The following is a 14,232-nucleotide window of genomic DNA, read 5'->3' on the forward strand; positions in this document are numbered from 1 at the left end:
GAGGCCAATTAGAGCACAGGAACTGCGCTTTCCCGAAAGCCCGCAGCCGGGTCGGAAAGGAGGTGGCAGCAGACTGTCGTAGACTTGGACGGTTTGTGAGCGTTCGTGTCTCTCATCTGCCACCTTCCCTCCTTTGCTTCCCAGGATGCCGATGTACCAGGTAAAGCCCTATCACGAGGGCAGCGGATCTCTCCGCGTAGAGCTTCCCACCTGCATGTACCGGCTCCCCAACGTGCATGGCAGGACTGGGAGCCCGGCGCCGTCCGCCGACCACGTGCAGGTAGGAACGCACGGCCCTTGCCCCGCCCCCCACCCACCATTTCAGTGCGCAGGCGCCAAGGCCCGGGTCCCACCGCCTTGCCTGTCCAGTGCGCAGACGCCCTGGTTCCACCGCGGCGCCGAGCCGCCGCCCTCCTGTTCAGTGCGCAGGCGCTACCACGCTGGTCTGCGGAGTTCGGGGTCTAGGGTCCGCGGGTCGCCCCAGGTCGGGACCGTGCGACTTGAGGCGACCAGACCCAATCGCCTATTCCCCACCCCAGCCTCACGCGCCCGCCGGCCTCCGAGTGACCATAACTTTTACCCATTGGAACATCTATCCCATTTTTTTTTTTCCTCCGCTTAAGACTGCTTAGACTTTTTACCAAATTCTACCCATAGAAAAGTGAGGAATACATCAGTGGCGAGTTCTAAGTAATCGTAAAGCGAATGCCAGGGTCACCCATTCAGGGTAACAAGTCAGCGCCCCCACTTAAAACTCCTGCGCGGTAATTGTGTCCTGCGTTTCTCTCTTTGTCCCCTGAGTGTGCGTCCCTGGACAGTGGGGTCTTGGTGTCAGTGGGAGCCTGCAGTGCGTGCCCTGCGGTGTCTGGCTGCCCCTTCTGAACGTGATTGGAAGAATCGCTTTGCTGCATGAGAAAGCTTCGCTTTCATCCTCTGGTTTACTGCTCCTTGGCGTAACTTGTGCCGCCACGTCTTTATCCATCCACTGCCCACGGGCGTCTGCTGGTTTTCTATTTTAGGCCGTTACGAACAGTTCTGCAGTGAATATTCTTGGACAAGAGCAGACATAGAGTATATACCACGGACATGGGATTGCTGGCTCAGTGGGCTGGTCTATATTCAGCTGGACTAGGTTGCTTTTCAAAGCGGTCATCCCAGTTTATGCTGTCACCTGTAGTGTAGGCGAACTTTTTTTTTTAGAGATTCATTTTAGCAATTTTTTAAATTGCTTTTAAGAAATATTTGGCTGCTGCTGCAGCACAGGGGTTCTTAGTTCCCCAACCAGATTCGAACCTTTGCCCCCTGAAATAGATGCAGAGTCTTAATCACTGGCCTGCCAGGGAATTCCGTTGTATTTATTTTTTAATTTTGGACGTATGTGAATTTCTGGTGCTGGCACCCTCCCCAAAGCTGGTGGGAGTACAGTGACATCCTTATGGTTTAGTTTAGATCTCCCAGACCTCCAAATCAGTTCACCGCCTTTTCATGTTTATTGGGCATTTTGACTTTGCCTCCTTTACAAAATAACTGCTCAGCTTTGACGTTTTTATAAATTGCAAACACATCTTAATTTCCCTGCAGGCGAAATTTTCAGTCCATTCTGACTCAGATGAGTGAATAGAGAACTTTTGTGACTCGTTTTCCCTGTCATCCTTTGTCCAAAGAGTTTTCTACCTCGACTGTAAGGGAGGTGGTTAGTTTAGTTTGAAAGCAAATAAGACAAGTGTTGTCTCACTGCAGAGCTAAGGCAACGATGCAGGCATGGTCCAGTGTTTCTTTACCCAGCGATCCCCATGGAGACATACGGTCCAGTGCCTCTCAACTGGACAGACTCATGGAACCGAAAAGGAAACCCCAGAGTGGGGAGCATCACATCTCTCTTGAGACCAAGTCCTTTTTTTTTTTTCTTTTTTTAAAGGCTGCTGCCTGACTTCCTTTGGGCATTTAACTGTGAACTTGCAACCTAGAAGATAATAACCTAGCAGATGATAGCAATGTGGATAGATAATTAGAAACCTAGCATCTCCAGCAATGGCACCCCACTCCAGTACTCTTGCTTGGAAAATCCCATGGACGGAGGAGCCTGGTGGGCTGCAGTCCATGGGGTCACTAAGAGTCAGACATGACTGAGCGACTTCACTTTCACTTTTCACTTTCATGAGTTGGAGAAGGAAATGGCATCCCACTCCAGTGTTCTTGCCTGGAGAATCCCAGGGACGGGGGAGCCTTGTGGGCTGCCGTCTATGGGGTCGCACAGAGTCGAACACGACTGAAGCGACTTAGCAGCAGCAGCAGCATCTCCAGGGGAAATGAGAGCGACACAAGAATAAACGACTTCTAAATACATGTAGATAACACAAATGGATAAACACAACACGCCAAGTCACAGTCTAGCCTGAGCAAACAAAACAACAGGCCAGCGTTGGAAAGAGTGGTAGCTTTGAGACTTCTGGGGTCTGATGGTTAAGACGCTGCCCTCCTAATATTAGCAGTGGGTACAGGTGCAGTCCCTGGTTGGGAAACTGAGATCCCAAATGCCGCACAGCAAGGCTTTTAAAAAAAAAAAAAAAAGAGGCAGATCTCAGGTTCCTCAGATGAAGCTATGCTGGAGTCTTGATCACAGGTCACGTTCCACATGTAGTACTGGGTCCAGTCTTCAGTGAGTGTTGATGGGTTTTGAATACAGTAGGTATTCCGCCCCTGGTCGGGCCGGGGCGCTATTGCCATGTGTAGAAATGAGCGAAGCTGAGCACAGACAACGCACACACACAGGCTGGATTACAGGACTGGAAGTACTACTCAGGAGGACTAATATCGAGTAACCTGAGGATGCCACACAGGTGGTGGCCTCATCGGTCACATACCTCGCGTACAGACTTATTTCCGGTCAGCACCCCATTATGTACTTGGCACACTGAACTCTTTATTCTTCTTTATTCCACCCAAACCGCAGTCATCTTGCATTTCTCTGCTATGTGATCTTAAACAAGAGCAGCAGGCGAGGAAGCTGAGAGCGTGGAGATCCAGCCGTAGGGTAGATAGGCATTAACCAGCTGAGAGCTGGGGGCGGGTATTACAGAGGGAACTCCGTGAGGAAAAGCCCTGGGCCAGGTGGGGCCCGTGCATTTGAAGACCCAAAGGCCTGTGTGGCCTGTTTGCAAAGAGAGGGGGAGAATGAAGGGAGAGGAGGCAGCCAGAGGACCAATCGTACAAGCTCTTTATCAAGCCAGGTTCAGGACTCTGCTTTTTAGCCTAAGAGGTTGTTTTGCTTTCTGGCCACCATCCTGGGAATGGGCAGGAGGGATGGATCAGAAGGGTGCCAGGTGGAAGGAAAGTGGTGTCTTGGACTCAGGCGGTGACCATGGAGGCAGCTTATGAGCCACTAGATTCCGGAAAATGGACAGCAGCTGGTGATGAATTGGATCTTCGAGGAGGGCAGTTATGAGCAACGAGGGGAGGAACTCAGTGTTCCTTAAAGTCACCAGCACAGAAATGTGAGCAGGCACTCTTACCACACTCACGTTGTACAGTGAGCCCATATTTCTATAGACTCAAGGTCATTGCCTTGATGACCTTTCTGTCTAATTATGAGCATCATAACTCATGTTTAAGGGGTCCTTTGTTCTCTTGACTCAAATGAGTTATCTTTTGTGAGAGCTTGAGAATCTAGAAATACGCTGCATATTGTTACTACTGGGAGGCTTCTCACTATTGCTTTTTAAATAAGTATGTAGAGATTTATTTCTCAGCAAATATTGTGTTAGTCCAACTCTTTGCGACCCCATGGACTGTAGCCTGCCAGGCTCTGTCCATGGGGATTCTCCAGGCAAGAATACTGGAGTGGATTTCCATTCCCTTCTCCAGGGGATCTTCCCAACCCAGGGGTTGAACGCAGGTCTCCTGCACTGCAGGCAGATTCTTTACCATCTGAGCCACCAGGGAAGACCTCAGCAAATATTACTAGTTACTTAAGGTATACCAGTCCTCCAACAGGCAAGAAAGATGCTGAGATTCAGTGAATGAAGGATGTGAGTATTTCCTGTTTATGAAGTTATACATTTCAGCAGTGAAGAAGTTCTAGATAATTCTAAGATAAGGGAATGCCAGTACTGCCGCAAAAATGATTTGGGGCACAGATCACGCACTGACACACACACACACTACCACCACCACCCTGCCCACCCTGGATATACTTCCAAACCTAAAGACATTTTTTTAAGTTGTGTGTGCCCCCATTTTCCTTCCATTAGTATAAATTATTGATCACATTCTTATTGCCACCCCCGTCTTTATTCTGTTCATTTACGTAAAGTATTTTGAACTAGTTTGATAGAAGGAACAATCTGTGTGTGTTTGTTTTTTTTCTCATTCTCTGTTTTTAAAGACTTAAGTGCCTGAAGTAGGAGCCTTACAATTTCAAAGTGGTTTTCAGTCACAGCGTTGTTTGTTTTATAGCATTTGGGGATTGATTTCAGGACCTATGGGACTGAGGAAAATGAGATGATCCTGCTACTTCATTTGGATGTCTTTTGAAAGGCAGGAAGTTTGATGAATTCATGGAACTAAGTAGAAGGCAAGTGGCCAAGTTTAAACAAAGTGCTTTGCCGTGAGAGGAAATGAATGTTCTAATGTTGGTCTGTTTAGGAAGCCTCAGACCCATCTCTTCAAGCTCTTGAGTCCCACCAAGACGATATTTTAAAACGTCTGTACGAGTTGAAAGCTGCGGTCGATGGTCTGTCCAAGATGATTCAGACACCAGATGCGGACTTGGATGTAACCAACATAATCCAGGCTGACGAGCCGGCTGCTCTGTCAACCAGCACCGTGGACTTAAACGCCATGCTCGGACAGGTAAGTTCATTCAGGAAGCTGAAGAACATTACAGCGCTGGGTGGTGGTGGTGGGTGCTGGAAGATCGTGCTAGTGTGACTGAAGCCCGGGTTTCCACGTTTTCAAAGATGGTACACAAAGCACATTCTTTTTTCCTCTTCTGATTGTACCTGCGCGGAACAGATGCATGAGCTTTGAGTGAAGCCAGGCAAGCGCTAATGCAGCTCTGCAGTTCTCGATGCAGAGACTGGGAGGACCTTTAGGCAGAGGAGGGACCCGGGAGTCCCTTCTTCCTGCCACTCGTGGCAGCTCCGAGCAGCCTCCGAGCCCTGGGGAAGCAGCTGTTGGGTGTCTCGTGCTTCTCTGAGGTTCCAAGTCAACCTTTGTTCCTCGGGAAGGGCCTGAATTTCAGAGCTTTGGCTGCCCAGGTACAGATATCTCCCCAAACCTTCTGTAGTTTGTTGCCGAAAGCAAGACACTGTCTCATATCTCAGACATATTTTGCTTAAATCCATTTGCTCTATTAAAATTCAATTGCTGCAGCTGATATAGGGAACAATTCAGTTAGCAGAAAAAGAACATCTTGTTAACAAGTGGGTACAAAAGTGTTTGCCCCAAGAATCCCCGCTAGCACCACCCCTAGAACTGACGGTAGAAATGGTCCTGCTCGAAAGCCTAACAAGCGAGGCAGTGCTGCGGTCTGGCCCAGAGCTATTTTTGAAAACACGCGTCCCTCTGCAGTCACGTGTCCCTTCGTCACCCAGTTCCTGTTTGCCTGAGACCCCGCCCAGCCAGTCCCCCGGGAGCCAGTCTGCGTAGGGGATAAATCAGTGAGCACAACCGTGTCAGGTGTCCCAGGGCCAGAGGGGCTTCCTCGAGCTCACGGTGCTTCAGATGAATTTTGATACTGCAGAAGGCAGGCTCAGGTAACACGATACGTTTGGAGAAATGGAGAGCATCCAGCCTAGGTCCCCATGAAGAGCATCAGTCAGGAGTGGCCTGGCCAGACCAGACCAGAGGCCAGATTGTGGCAGGGCTGTGGACAGAAAGCCAAGCCGTGTGGCCTCTGCTGTGTCACGAGTTCATTCGTTATGAAGTGTGGAAGTACAGAAATGAGTCTGCATCTAAAAGGGCGGTGCGCGTCGTAAATCACCTGTAGTTAAATTTAGAAAACAGAAAAGCGGTGCATTCCTGCACTTTAATTCACAGTCTCCCTTAGCCAAGACCCTTTTCCTCAGGGCTCTTCTGTGCTGTGCTCAGTCACTCGGTCACGTCCAACTCTGTGGCCCATGGACTGTAGCCCACCAGGCTCCTCTGTCTGTGAAGTTTCCCAGGCAAGAATACTGGAGCGGTTTGCCATTTCATACCCCGGGGGATCTTTCCAACCCAGGGGTCGAACCCATGTCTCTTGAGTCTCCTGCATGGGCAGGTGGATTCTTTACTGCTAAGCCACCTGAGAAGCCCCAAGGGGTTCCTCATTGGCATGTAAACCAAATTGCTGTAGAAACTATATACTGTTGAGCGTTCAGTTTAGTAAAAGGAGTAATTGCATGTGTAATTTTTTTTTAACTTGGGGAAAAACAGAAGGGTCCTTCCCACCGTGTTGTACTGACTTGACGGTAAAGTCACTTGCTTGTGGAAGCATCCAGTGGGGCTGGAGGGACTCGAGTCGCTGCTGTCCCCGGTTCTCACCAAGCTGAGAGCCGCAGGGGCCCCCTCCCGCCTCAGCTGAGGCTGGGGTGATGGTGGCGCCTTCCAGGAGCTGACACTTGGCGAACTAAGCCTGGTCAGGTTCTGACTCACGTCGGTGGGGGGTGTCCCTTCCCCGTGGCGGTCTGCCGCTCCCCAGGACCACGGGGCGCTGAAGGACATCGTGATCAACGCGAACCCCGCCTCGCCACCCCTCTCCCTGCTCGTGCTGCACCGGCTGCTGTGCGACCACTACAAGGTCCTGTCCTCGGTGCACACGCACTCGGCCGTCCGGAGCGTGCCGGCCAACCTCCTCCAGTGCTTCGGCGAGCAGACGAGGCAGCAGCCCCGCCACGAGTACCAGCTGGGCTTCACCCTCATCTGGAAGGACGGTGAGCGGCGGGACGGGCTTAGACACCCACCATGTGAACAGGAAGGGGCTGGGGGGCGCTCCTCGGCCGTCCGCCCTCAGGTCTGACCCTCTCCGAGTCTAGGAACCCCCTGAGGTCTCTGCAGGAGTAGAGGCATCCTTACCCAGAGATGCGCTCCATCCTCTGGGAAGGCGTAGGTCCTGACTCAGTCCAGGGCAGGGGGTGGGGGGTTCTGGTCTATGCAGCCAAGGCAGGGGATGCCACTGGCACGTTCCAAAGCCTGTCGTCATAGTGGGGGGTGGGGGTGGACACTGGCGTTCTCTCCTAACAGACGTGACCTGATAAAGGATGGCAGGGTGTCACTTGTTCAGTATCCCACTGCAGGGCGCCTTTCCAGTCAGGCTCCTAGAGGGAAGTGAGCTCATGTCCATCCCGTGAGGCTTGAGAGTCAGGGCCAGGGCGGCAGGAGGTCTCGCTGGTACACAAGACCCCTGGTTCCCAGTCCTCATTGCCAGATCCTGGGGTACAGATGGTTGGAGGTCCTTCTAGCTTGAATGCTGTCATCACCAAATACCAGAAATGGTTACTTGATAATATAGTTGGCATGCTTTTAACCTAGTTTAAACTTTCTTGAATATTAGCAACCTTTTAAGTACCACTGGGTGCATGACTGACGGGGCACCCCACCCCACCCTACCCCCACGCCACGCCGCAGGAACACTTCTCTGGTGAGGCTGCCCTTGCTGACGTCTCGTGGTATTTATTCCTTTCAGTGCCGAAGACGCAGATGAAGTTCAGTGTCCAGACGATGTGTCCCATCGAAGGGGAAGGGAACATCGCCCGCTTCCTGTTCTCACTGTTTGGCCAGAAGCAGGATGCTGTGAACTTAACCCTCATAGATAGCTGGGTGGATATAGCTATTTTTCAGCTGAAAGAGGGCAGCAGTAAAGAGAAGGCTGCCGTGTTCCGCTCCATGAACTCTGCCCTCGGAAAGACCCCCTGGCTCGTGGGGGACGAGCTCACAGTGGCTGATGTGGTGTTGTGGTCCGTGCTCCGGCAGACGGGGGGCTGCGGGGGGATGGCGCCCGCCAATGTGCAGAAGTGGATGCAGGCCTGCGAAAACCTGGCCCCTTTCCACACGGCCCTCAAGCTCCTTCAGTGAAGCTCGGCCGCTGATCTTCAAGGGTTTCAATTTTAAGAATGGTGCTGTTTCGTGCCTATTACTGGTAAAGGGACTCGTACTAAAATCAAAGCCTTTATTTAGGCCAAGGGTCAAGTATCAATAAAAGCATCACATAATTAACTTGCGGTTTTCATTTTATTTAAAATCCATGGACACTGTGGGATATACCACGACAGCTGCCGGCAACAAGTCGGGGTGTAAACGTGAATGTCACGTCGCTGCCTTGAGGAATGTAGGTTTGGGGGACACGGGTCTGTGAGGAAGCCCATCGGAACCACGCAGGGCAAAGGCAGGGACTTCGCAGCTGCCCGGCGATGGTTGGGGGGCACAGAAGCACAAAGCTTTGAGGGGGTGCGGGTTTGGGGGTGATGCCCAGGTGAAGGTGAAGAGAACAGGAACAGGCTGGGTGACGTGTGCCATGCTGCTGGCTTACGTCTCGTAGTGAGTCGGGCAGTAGTGTGGAGGGCGGGGGGGAGCCAGCAGCTGTTGACTCAACAGCCCAGCGAGCACATGGGCCTGGGCTCCGGCAGAGAGAGGTTCAGAGCACACCGCATCCCTGCGGCAGAACATTCTACAGGAGGATGTGGTCAGCAGGCAGTGCTCAGAAGTGCTAAGGAAGAGGCCTGCATTTCACGGTCAGGGGTTGGAGGGGTGGTGATATTAAGGTAAGAAATGCAGGAGAAGGAGCACACGGGGCAGAAGGGAAAGACGAGAGCAGGGTTCGTTTGCAGCTGTCTCACGTGCAAAATGCCAGCCTTAAAAGACACTGTCAGAACCTCACTTTGATGAGTCCTGTAGAGGATTACTACATACAATTAAAAGTTACACCAGCTACACCCTAGTAAAGGTTGAAAATTTACACTCCAGTTGACTGTTTAGGTTGAGTTCAAATCCTAGTAAAGAGGGAAAATTCACACTCCGGTTGACTGTTTCGGTTAGCAGAGTTCAAGTCCACTTTCCTGTTTACAGAGCCCTTGTGGCTAGACGGGCACGCCCCCATCTCTCTTGTTACCCTTTACTCCTTTGTCCTGACAGAGGAGACTTAGCTGCTTCCTTAGTTCCTGAATTTCTTTCTCTTGCTCGAGTATCTTCATCTGTAGGGTGAGATTAACCTGTGAAGAGAGAAAATTTTAAGCTCCACTGCCTCAGGTTCTTCCTTTGAAACATACAGGCTGCCTCTCTGCACAGTCCTGACCTGCGTGGATTCCAGTTCCCATGGCTTACTACACGTCACCCAGCCATGTGGTCAAGCGTCAGTTACCCAGGCAGAGTGCCTGCCTGCCTGAGCTCTTCAAGTCCACAGCACGCGATGTGACCCACCACGTGTCTCCTGATCGGGGACAGTGCTCACCTCTCTCAGAAGCCCTGGTGGCTGGTCGCCGGGTGTGTGAGTCGGTTCACACAGCGGCAGTGTGCGCGCAGCTGCACTGCCTCCTGTCTCCCAGTGATAAACCCTCTGACGTTTTTGAAAGAGGGAATCGGCTAACAGAGATGCAAGTGCAGCCGAGCAATGAGAAGGGACGGTGCTGGAAGGGAAAATCAAACATGCAGCATCCCAGACAGGACAGCTGATGGCTGCGGATCGTGCCACCATCCAGCACAGGGTGAGGGTGGCTTATCAAACAGGAAGAGGACGCAGACGTCCCCAGGAAAGAACCCCTGGGGACAGATCCCAGCATCAAAAGTGCCCAAGACGAAATGCCAGGAGCTGCTGCAAACTTGGCAAGCAGGGTGACAAGTCACCATATGAAAGGTGCTCACTCCTAACCCTAGGTTACGGGGCGAGATGGAGGCGGGCGCTGCCCAGACTACCGCAACACTTTAATTCTCCATTGTAGTTTTACAACTTTTCATGTCTGTGTACATCTGTAACTACATAACGCCAGAGTGTTAAATGTTTTAACATTTTTAAAGGTCAAGGAGTAACTGTTGGCTTTTTCCCATCAATGATTAAGCTCCTTTTGTATGCTGTGAGCTCTGCGTGGTCATTTTCGCAGTCCTGCACTACACACAGTGCAAAGTGAGGGCCACGGGTATAAACAGATGTATCTGTGTGGAGGTGTGGAAAACAGTTCTACAAGGAGAAATCCTTACTATTAATACCAATAACGATGGTCTCCACTCAGCATCCTCACAAGGAGTTAGAAAATTCCCTCCACACAAGGAGATCATGCTAACCACCACATCTGCTCCTTTCAGAGGCTCAGAGAAAGCCACTATATCTGCCTGCTTACATCTAGTAAAATTCCCTGCTTTGACTCAAAAACGAATAAGCCTTAAACAGGAGACAAACCAACTAACCAGTTGCCAGTGGGTCCCTAACTCGTGAGGCTCAGAACCCGTTGGAGGGCCTGTGGAAGCACTCACGGCAGCCCCCTCTCCCGCAGCTTTTGTTTTTAACAGGTCGGTGTCGGGGGAGGGGGCTCGGAGAATTCTATCAAGTTGGCAGTGATTTTACCCGCTGGTCCAGAGTCTGCTGCCCGGAAGCAGCGCGTTCGCACACTGCTGCCCACACGCTGGGGGGAAGGCCCTGGGAGACCTTGTTACGACGCAGGTCGGGGCCGCAGAGCCCAGAGCCCGTGTTTCTAACGAGCTCCCAGGTGAGGCTGGTGCTGCTGGCCGGAGGACCCACTCTGAGTAGCAAAGCACCAGAGAACCTGTGAGTTTCTCTCTGAGTCTAGACTAAGTCTTGGAAAGTTTCTGTTCATACCCGGGAGTGAAACACCGAGCAGGGAAGGAGGGCAGGGAGGGGCTGCCTGGGGCAACGCCTGCTCACGGGAGAGAAGGCCAGACTCCCGCACCCAAGCGCTGAGCTCTCAGACTGGTTAAGGAGGGCCCAGCCACAGACAGGCCAGCTCCCCTGGGCATCCCTGCTGTCCTGGATCCCCTGGTGCGTGCACCTTTCTGCTGTGCACTCAGTCGTGCCCAGTTCTTTGCAGCCCACCAGGCTCCTCTGTCCGTGGGATTCTCTAGGCAAGACTACTGGAGCGGGTTCCTCCAAAGGATCTTCCCAACCCAGGGATCAAACCACTATCTCCTGCACTGCAGGTAAATTCTTTACCACTATGCCGCCTGGGAAGCCCTTCTACCAGTACACACTTCATAACAATTCATAAAAGGCCACATACCACAGCTGGAAAGGAAAACCAAAACCTTCTGACGGCAGGGTGAGGCTCGAAACTGGAGCCCAAGGCGACCTCCTTCAGCGCAGAGAGCTGGCAGTGGTTACCTGGCTTGCCTGACAAGTGCGCACTGGAAGCTCTGAGAACAGGTTGAGATATTTCGTTTCTGTAACCCTTATTCTAAGCTCAACTGTTCTTCATGAAATGGGATCCACAATTTAAACCACGTCTGGCCAGTGCCTCTCCTGGCTTGGCCCACCTGTTCCTTGAGGTGCTCTTTCTGTTCTTTCAATAAACTTGTTTTTGCCATGGGAAAAAAAACAAAACAACAAACTCCATGTTGGACTTCCTGTTTTCCCCAGTATTAAATAAGTTGTACATACATTTCCAGAATTTTGGAAGAGCTCACTCTGCAGCAGCTGGATGGCGGATGGCCTCTGGGCTGAGTTCTTTCTGGTTAAGTGCTGGATGTACTTGGCTTGGACAGGACACCGTTTACTGAGGGCCTCGGGGATCTGTCCGGTCCTCAAACCTGTTAAAACGTGTGCTCGCTCCATTTCTGTCCCAAAAGGCTGAAAGAGCTCCAGCAGGATCACGCCCAAGCTATACATATCTGACTGGAAAACGGGGGAGACGGCCATTGAGTGGTGACATACACGGCGACACCTGAGACACCCATGGATTTGAAAACAGCTGCTGACGCACTAAATCACGTCCAACTCCTTGGAACCCCATGAACTGCAGCATGCCAGGCTTCCCTGTCCTTCCTTCACTGTCTCCCGGGTTTGCTCAGACTCACGTCCATTGAGTCGATGATGCCGTCCAACCATCACACCCTCTGTCACCCCCTTTTCCTCCTGCCCTCCATCTTTCCCAGCATCTGGGTCTTTCACAACGATGCAGTTAGAAAGTGAGGCTTTCCCACTATGGCTGTTTGATGTGAGAGAGAATCTATCTCCCTCCCTCCACCATCTCCAGAATCACTTGGGTATCAGAGCTTCCCCTGCATTTACTGTACTTTCTGTTACTTCCGACTATAGGTAAACCTACAAACGGGGTAAAGGGGAGCCAGTCCTACCTTGGCATCATACTCGGATCCCTCCAGCTGTTCGGGGGAAGCGTACAGACACGTACCCACTCTGGAGGTGTGTGTTGGCGCCCCTGTGATTTGAAAAGTCAAAGATGAAGCCTGGCAGGGTTAGCACCGTCCACGTGAAGACCCCTGACCCTGAGCAGACCCTGCAGCTCCCCAGGGAATGGTGCTGCTTTTTAAAACCACACCTGTGTTATTAAGTCCTTATGATTCTCTTTAAATACTGACAGTGTCCAACCGTGTCTCTCTCTCTCTTTTTATAGTAAAAACAAACCAACAAAACCCACCACCAAAACAAACTTACTCTCCCCATCTGCGCTGCCCCAGTCTGTGTTTTTCTGGATGATGTCTGCACAGGCCAGGCCAAAGTCTCCTATTTTCACTTGCTGATCAGGGCCATGAAGGAAAATATTTCTGGGCTGTAAACAAACACAATACGTCAATTTCCCGGTGTTCTAAAACCAACACTGAGAATGAGTAGATGTTGAGTCGGCAGCCCTTCATGAATTCACAATGAGAACAGTGGCTCTCAAACTCGGCCGCGCTTCACCGCAGAACCTGAAACAAATCTCAGTGTCCAAGCCACTCCCTGGACTAACAGAATTCCAGGGGGTGGACACGGGCACTGACATTGGTGTCAAGTCCCCAGCTTCTAACATAGAGCATGCTTGTACACAAGCGCACCTTAGCCCTGCTGAGACCTCAGAATCACTGAGAAGCTTTTAAAAAAGTACTATCCTTTCAACAAGTCAAAGCTGTTGATTTTTCTTTTCTTAAGGAAAAAAAAAAAAAAGAAAACTGGTCTTTTTTTTTTTAAGCTCCTAGATGTCTCCCCTGTGTCAGCCAGGGTTGGGCGCGACCGGGCCACACTCTGAACGTATACATGTTGCTCTGTCGAAGCAACCACTGCAGATCCAACGTCTCCCTTGGACCTACCCCCAGACCAGTGCGAAAATACCCCTCTGCTGGAGGCGGGAGGAATTCCACTGACAACTAAAAAATGCTCAAGTTAAAAGTCAGGTTTTCTTAATTTCAACATAGTCATTTGTTTGGAGGCTTCCCTGACGGTTCAGTGGTTAGGACTCCGAGCTTTCAACGAAGGGCACATAGGTTCGATCCCTGACTAGGAAACAAAGATCCCACGGGCCTCATGGTCTGGACAAAAAAAAAAAGTTTTATTTGAATGTGTAAATTCCCCTATTTTAGCTTCGTCAGTTTTCTTTAACAGTAGCTGAATGGGAAAAGAAAACAGAAAAAAACAATCTTATGTACAAGATGACACTCTGAATACGTTTTTATCACTGAGGAGAAAGTCCTGGAAACAGCACTTCTGTTGGCACAATACAGGAACAACAGGTGAAAAAGTTGGACTCTGAGGTAAAAATGCGTCGTGTTCATGGATACGATTCTCAGCAGTTCTAGGTCAGTTCTAGAACTGAGCTGGAAGAACCCCAGAGAGTGGGACTGACCGACTCCGTACTGCACCTTCCCTGAATCCCTAGGTTCCCCACTGGAAGCTGTGCTCATGGGAAACATAACCAAGACAGGCAGCAAGGGGCGGGCAGCCGACGGGCCCAAGGCCCTGGAGGGCAGCACGGCGGCCACGCTGCACGTCCAGCTCTGCGAGGCCATCATGCGACAGGACTGCGCCGCGCTCCGGGCCCTGCTGAGGAGCCACCCCGTAAACCAGCCCATGACCATCCTGACCAGCTCCACGGGTTGTAGCCTGGCCAACTCCAGGCTGTTCCTCAGCCAGGTACTCGCCTCCCCTGCCCGCTCACTCAGCGCCCTCAGCATGCCCCAGGCCAGGCAGTGCGCCCCGAGCTGTGTTCTGCCGAGTCGCAACACCCCCTTCCCAGGGACCACACGGGAGGCGGTGTGAGCAGAGGCGGGGCTCACACGGCTGGAGAGCCTTCATGTCATCCTCTCAAATGTGCCAAGGCT

At 51.5% G+C, this 14,232-nt stretch overlaps 3 protein-coding genes across 4 annotated transcripts in view; 2 read left to right on the top strand and 1 right to left on the bottom strand.

Moving 5' to 3' along the window:
• The first annotated feature begins 66 nt into the window (after nt 1-66).
• Nucleotides 67-8,193, top strand: AIMP2 (aminoacyl tRNA synthetase complex interacting multifunctional protein 2). The gene is made up of 4 exons (XM_019987559.2): nt 67-280; nt 4,645-4,851; nt 6,680-6,911; nt 7,664-8,193. The coding sequence occupies exons 1-4, from the start codon at nt 146-148 to the stop codon at nt 8,050-8,052; spliced, it is 963 nt and encodes a 320-aa protein (XP_019843118.1). The 5' UTR covers nt 67-145; the 3' UTR covers nt 8,053-8,193.
• EIF2AK1 (eukaryotic translation initiation factor 2 alpha kinase 1) overlaps nt 8,190-14,232 on the bottom strand; it is a 27,006-nt gene continuing 20,963 nt past the window's right edge. For both annotated transcript variants that reach the window (XM_019987557.2, XM_019987558.2), the window contains 4 exons: nt 12,593-12,707; nt 12,274-12,356; nt 11,579-11,812; nt 8,190-9,185 (listed from right to left, as the gene is read on the bottom strand). In XM_019987557.2, the coding sequence (XP_019843116.1) occupies nt 9,054-9,185; nt 11,579-11,812; nt 12,274-12,356; nt 12,593-12,707 (564 nt within the window). In that variant the 3' untranslated portion in view covers nt 8,190-9,053. The remainder of the gene's footprint in view (nt 9,186-11,578; nt 11,813-12,273; nt 12,357-12,592; nt 12,708-14,232) is intronic.
• The window catches only part of ANKRD61 (ankyrin repeat domain 61), a 3,920-nt gene continuing 3,440 nt past the window's right edge, over nt 13,753-14,232 (top strand). The window contains exon 1 of the mRNA XM_070780216.1: nt 13,753-14,044. Coding sequence (XP_070636317.1) covers nt 13,814-14,044 — 231 coding nt within the window. The 5' untranslated portion in view covers nt 13,753-13,813. The remainder of the gene's footprint in view (nt 14,045-14,232) is intronic.

The sequence above is a fragment of the Bos indicus genome, chromosome 25, assembly GCF_029378745.1.
Source record: "Bos indicus isolate NIAB-ARS_2022 breed Sahiwal x Tharparkar chromosome 25, NIAB-ARS_B.indTharparkar_mat_pri_1.0, whole genome shotgun sequence".
Classification (NCBI taxonomy): Eukaryota; Metazoa; Chordata; class Mammalia; order Artiodactyla; family Bovidae; genus Bos; species Bos indicus.

What these genes read in the sequence shown, in the direction of transcription:
- AIMP2 (XM_019987559.2), top strand. Translation starts at nt 146, where the DNA reads ATGCCGATGTACCAGGTAAAGCCCTATCACGAGGGCAGCGGATCTCTC. An exon ending in CGTCCGCCGACCACGTGCAG is followed by an intron (nt 281 to 4,644) that starts GTAGGAACGCAC and finishes TGGTCTGTTTAG; the next exon opens with GAAGCCTCAGACCCATCTCT. An exon ending in CACCCTCATCTGGAAGGACG is followed by an intron (nt 6,912 to 7,663) that starts GTGAGCGGCGGG and finishes TATTCCTTTCAG; the next exon opens with TGCCGAAGACGCAGATGAAG.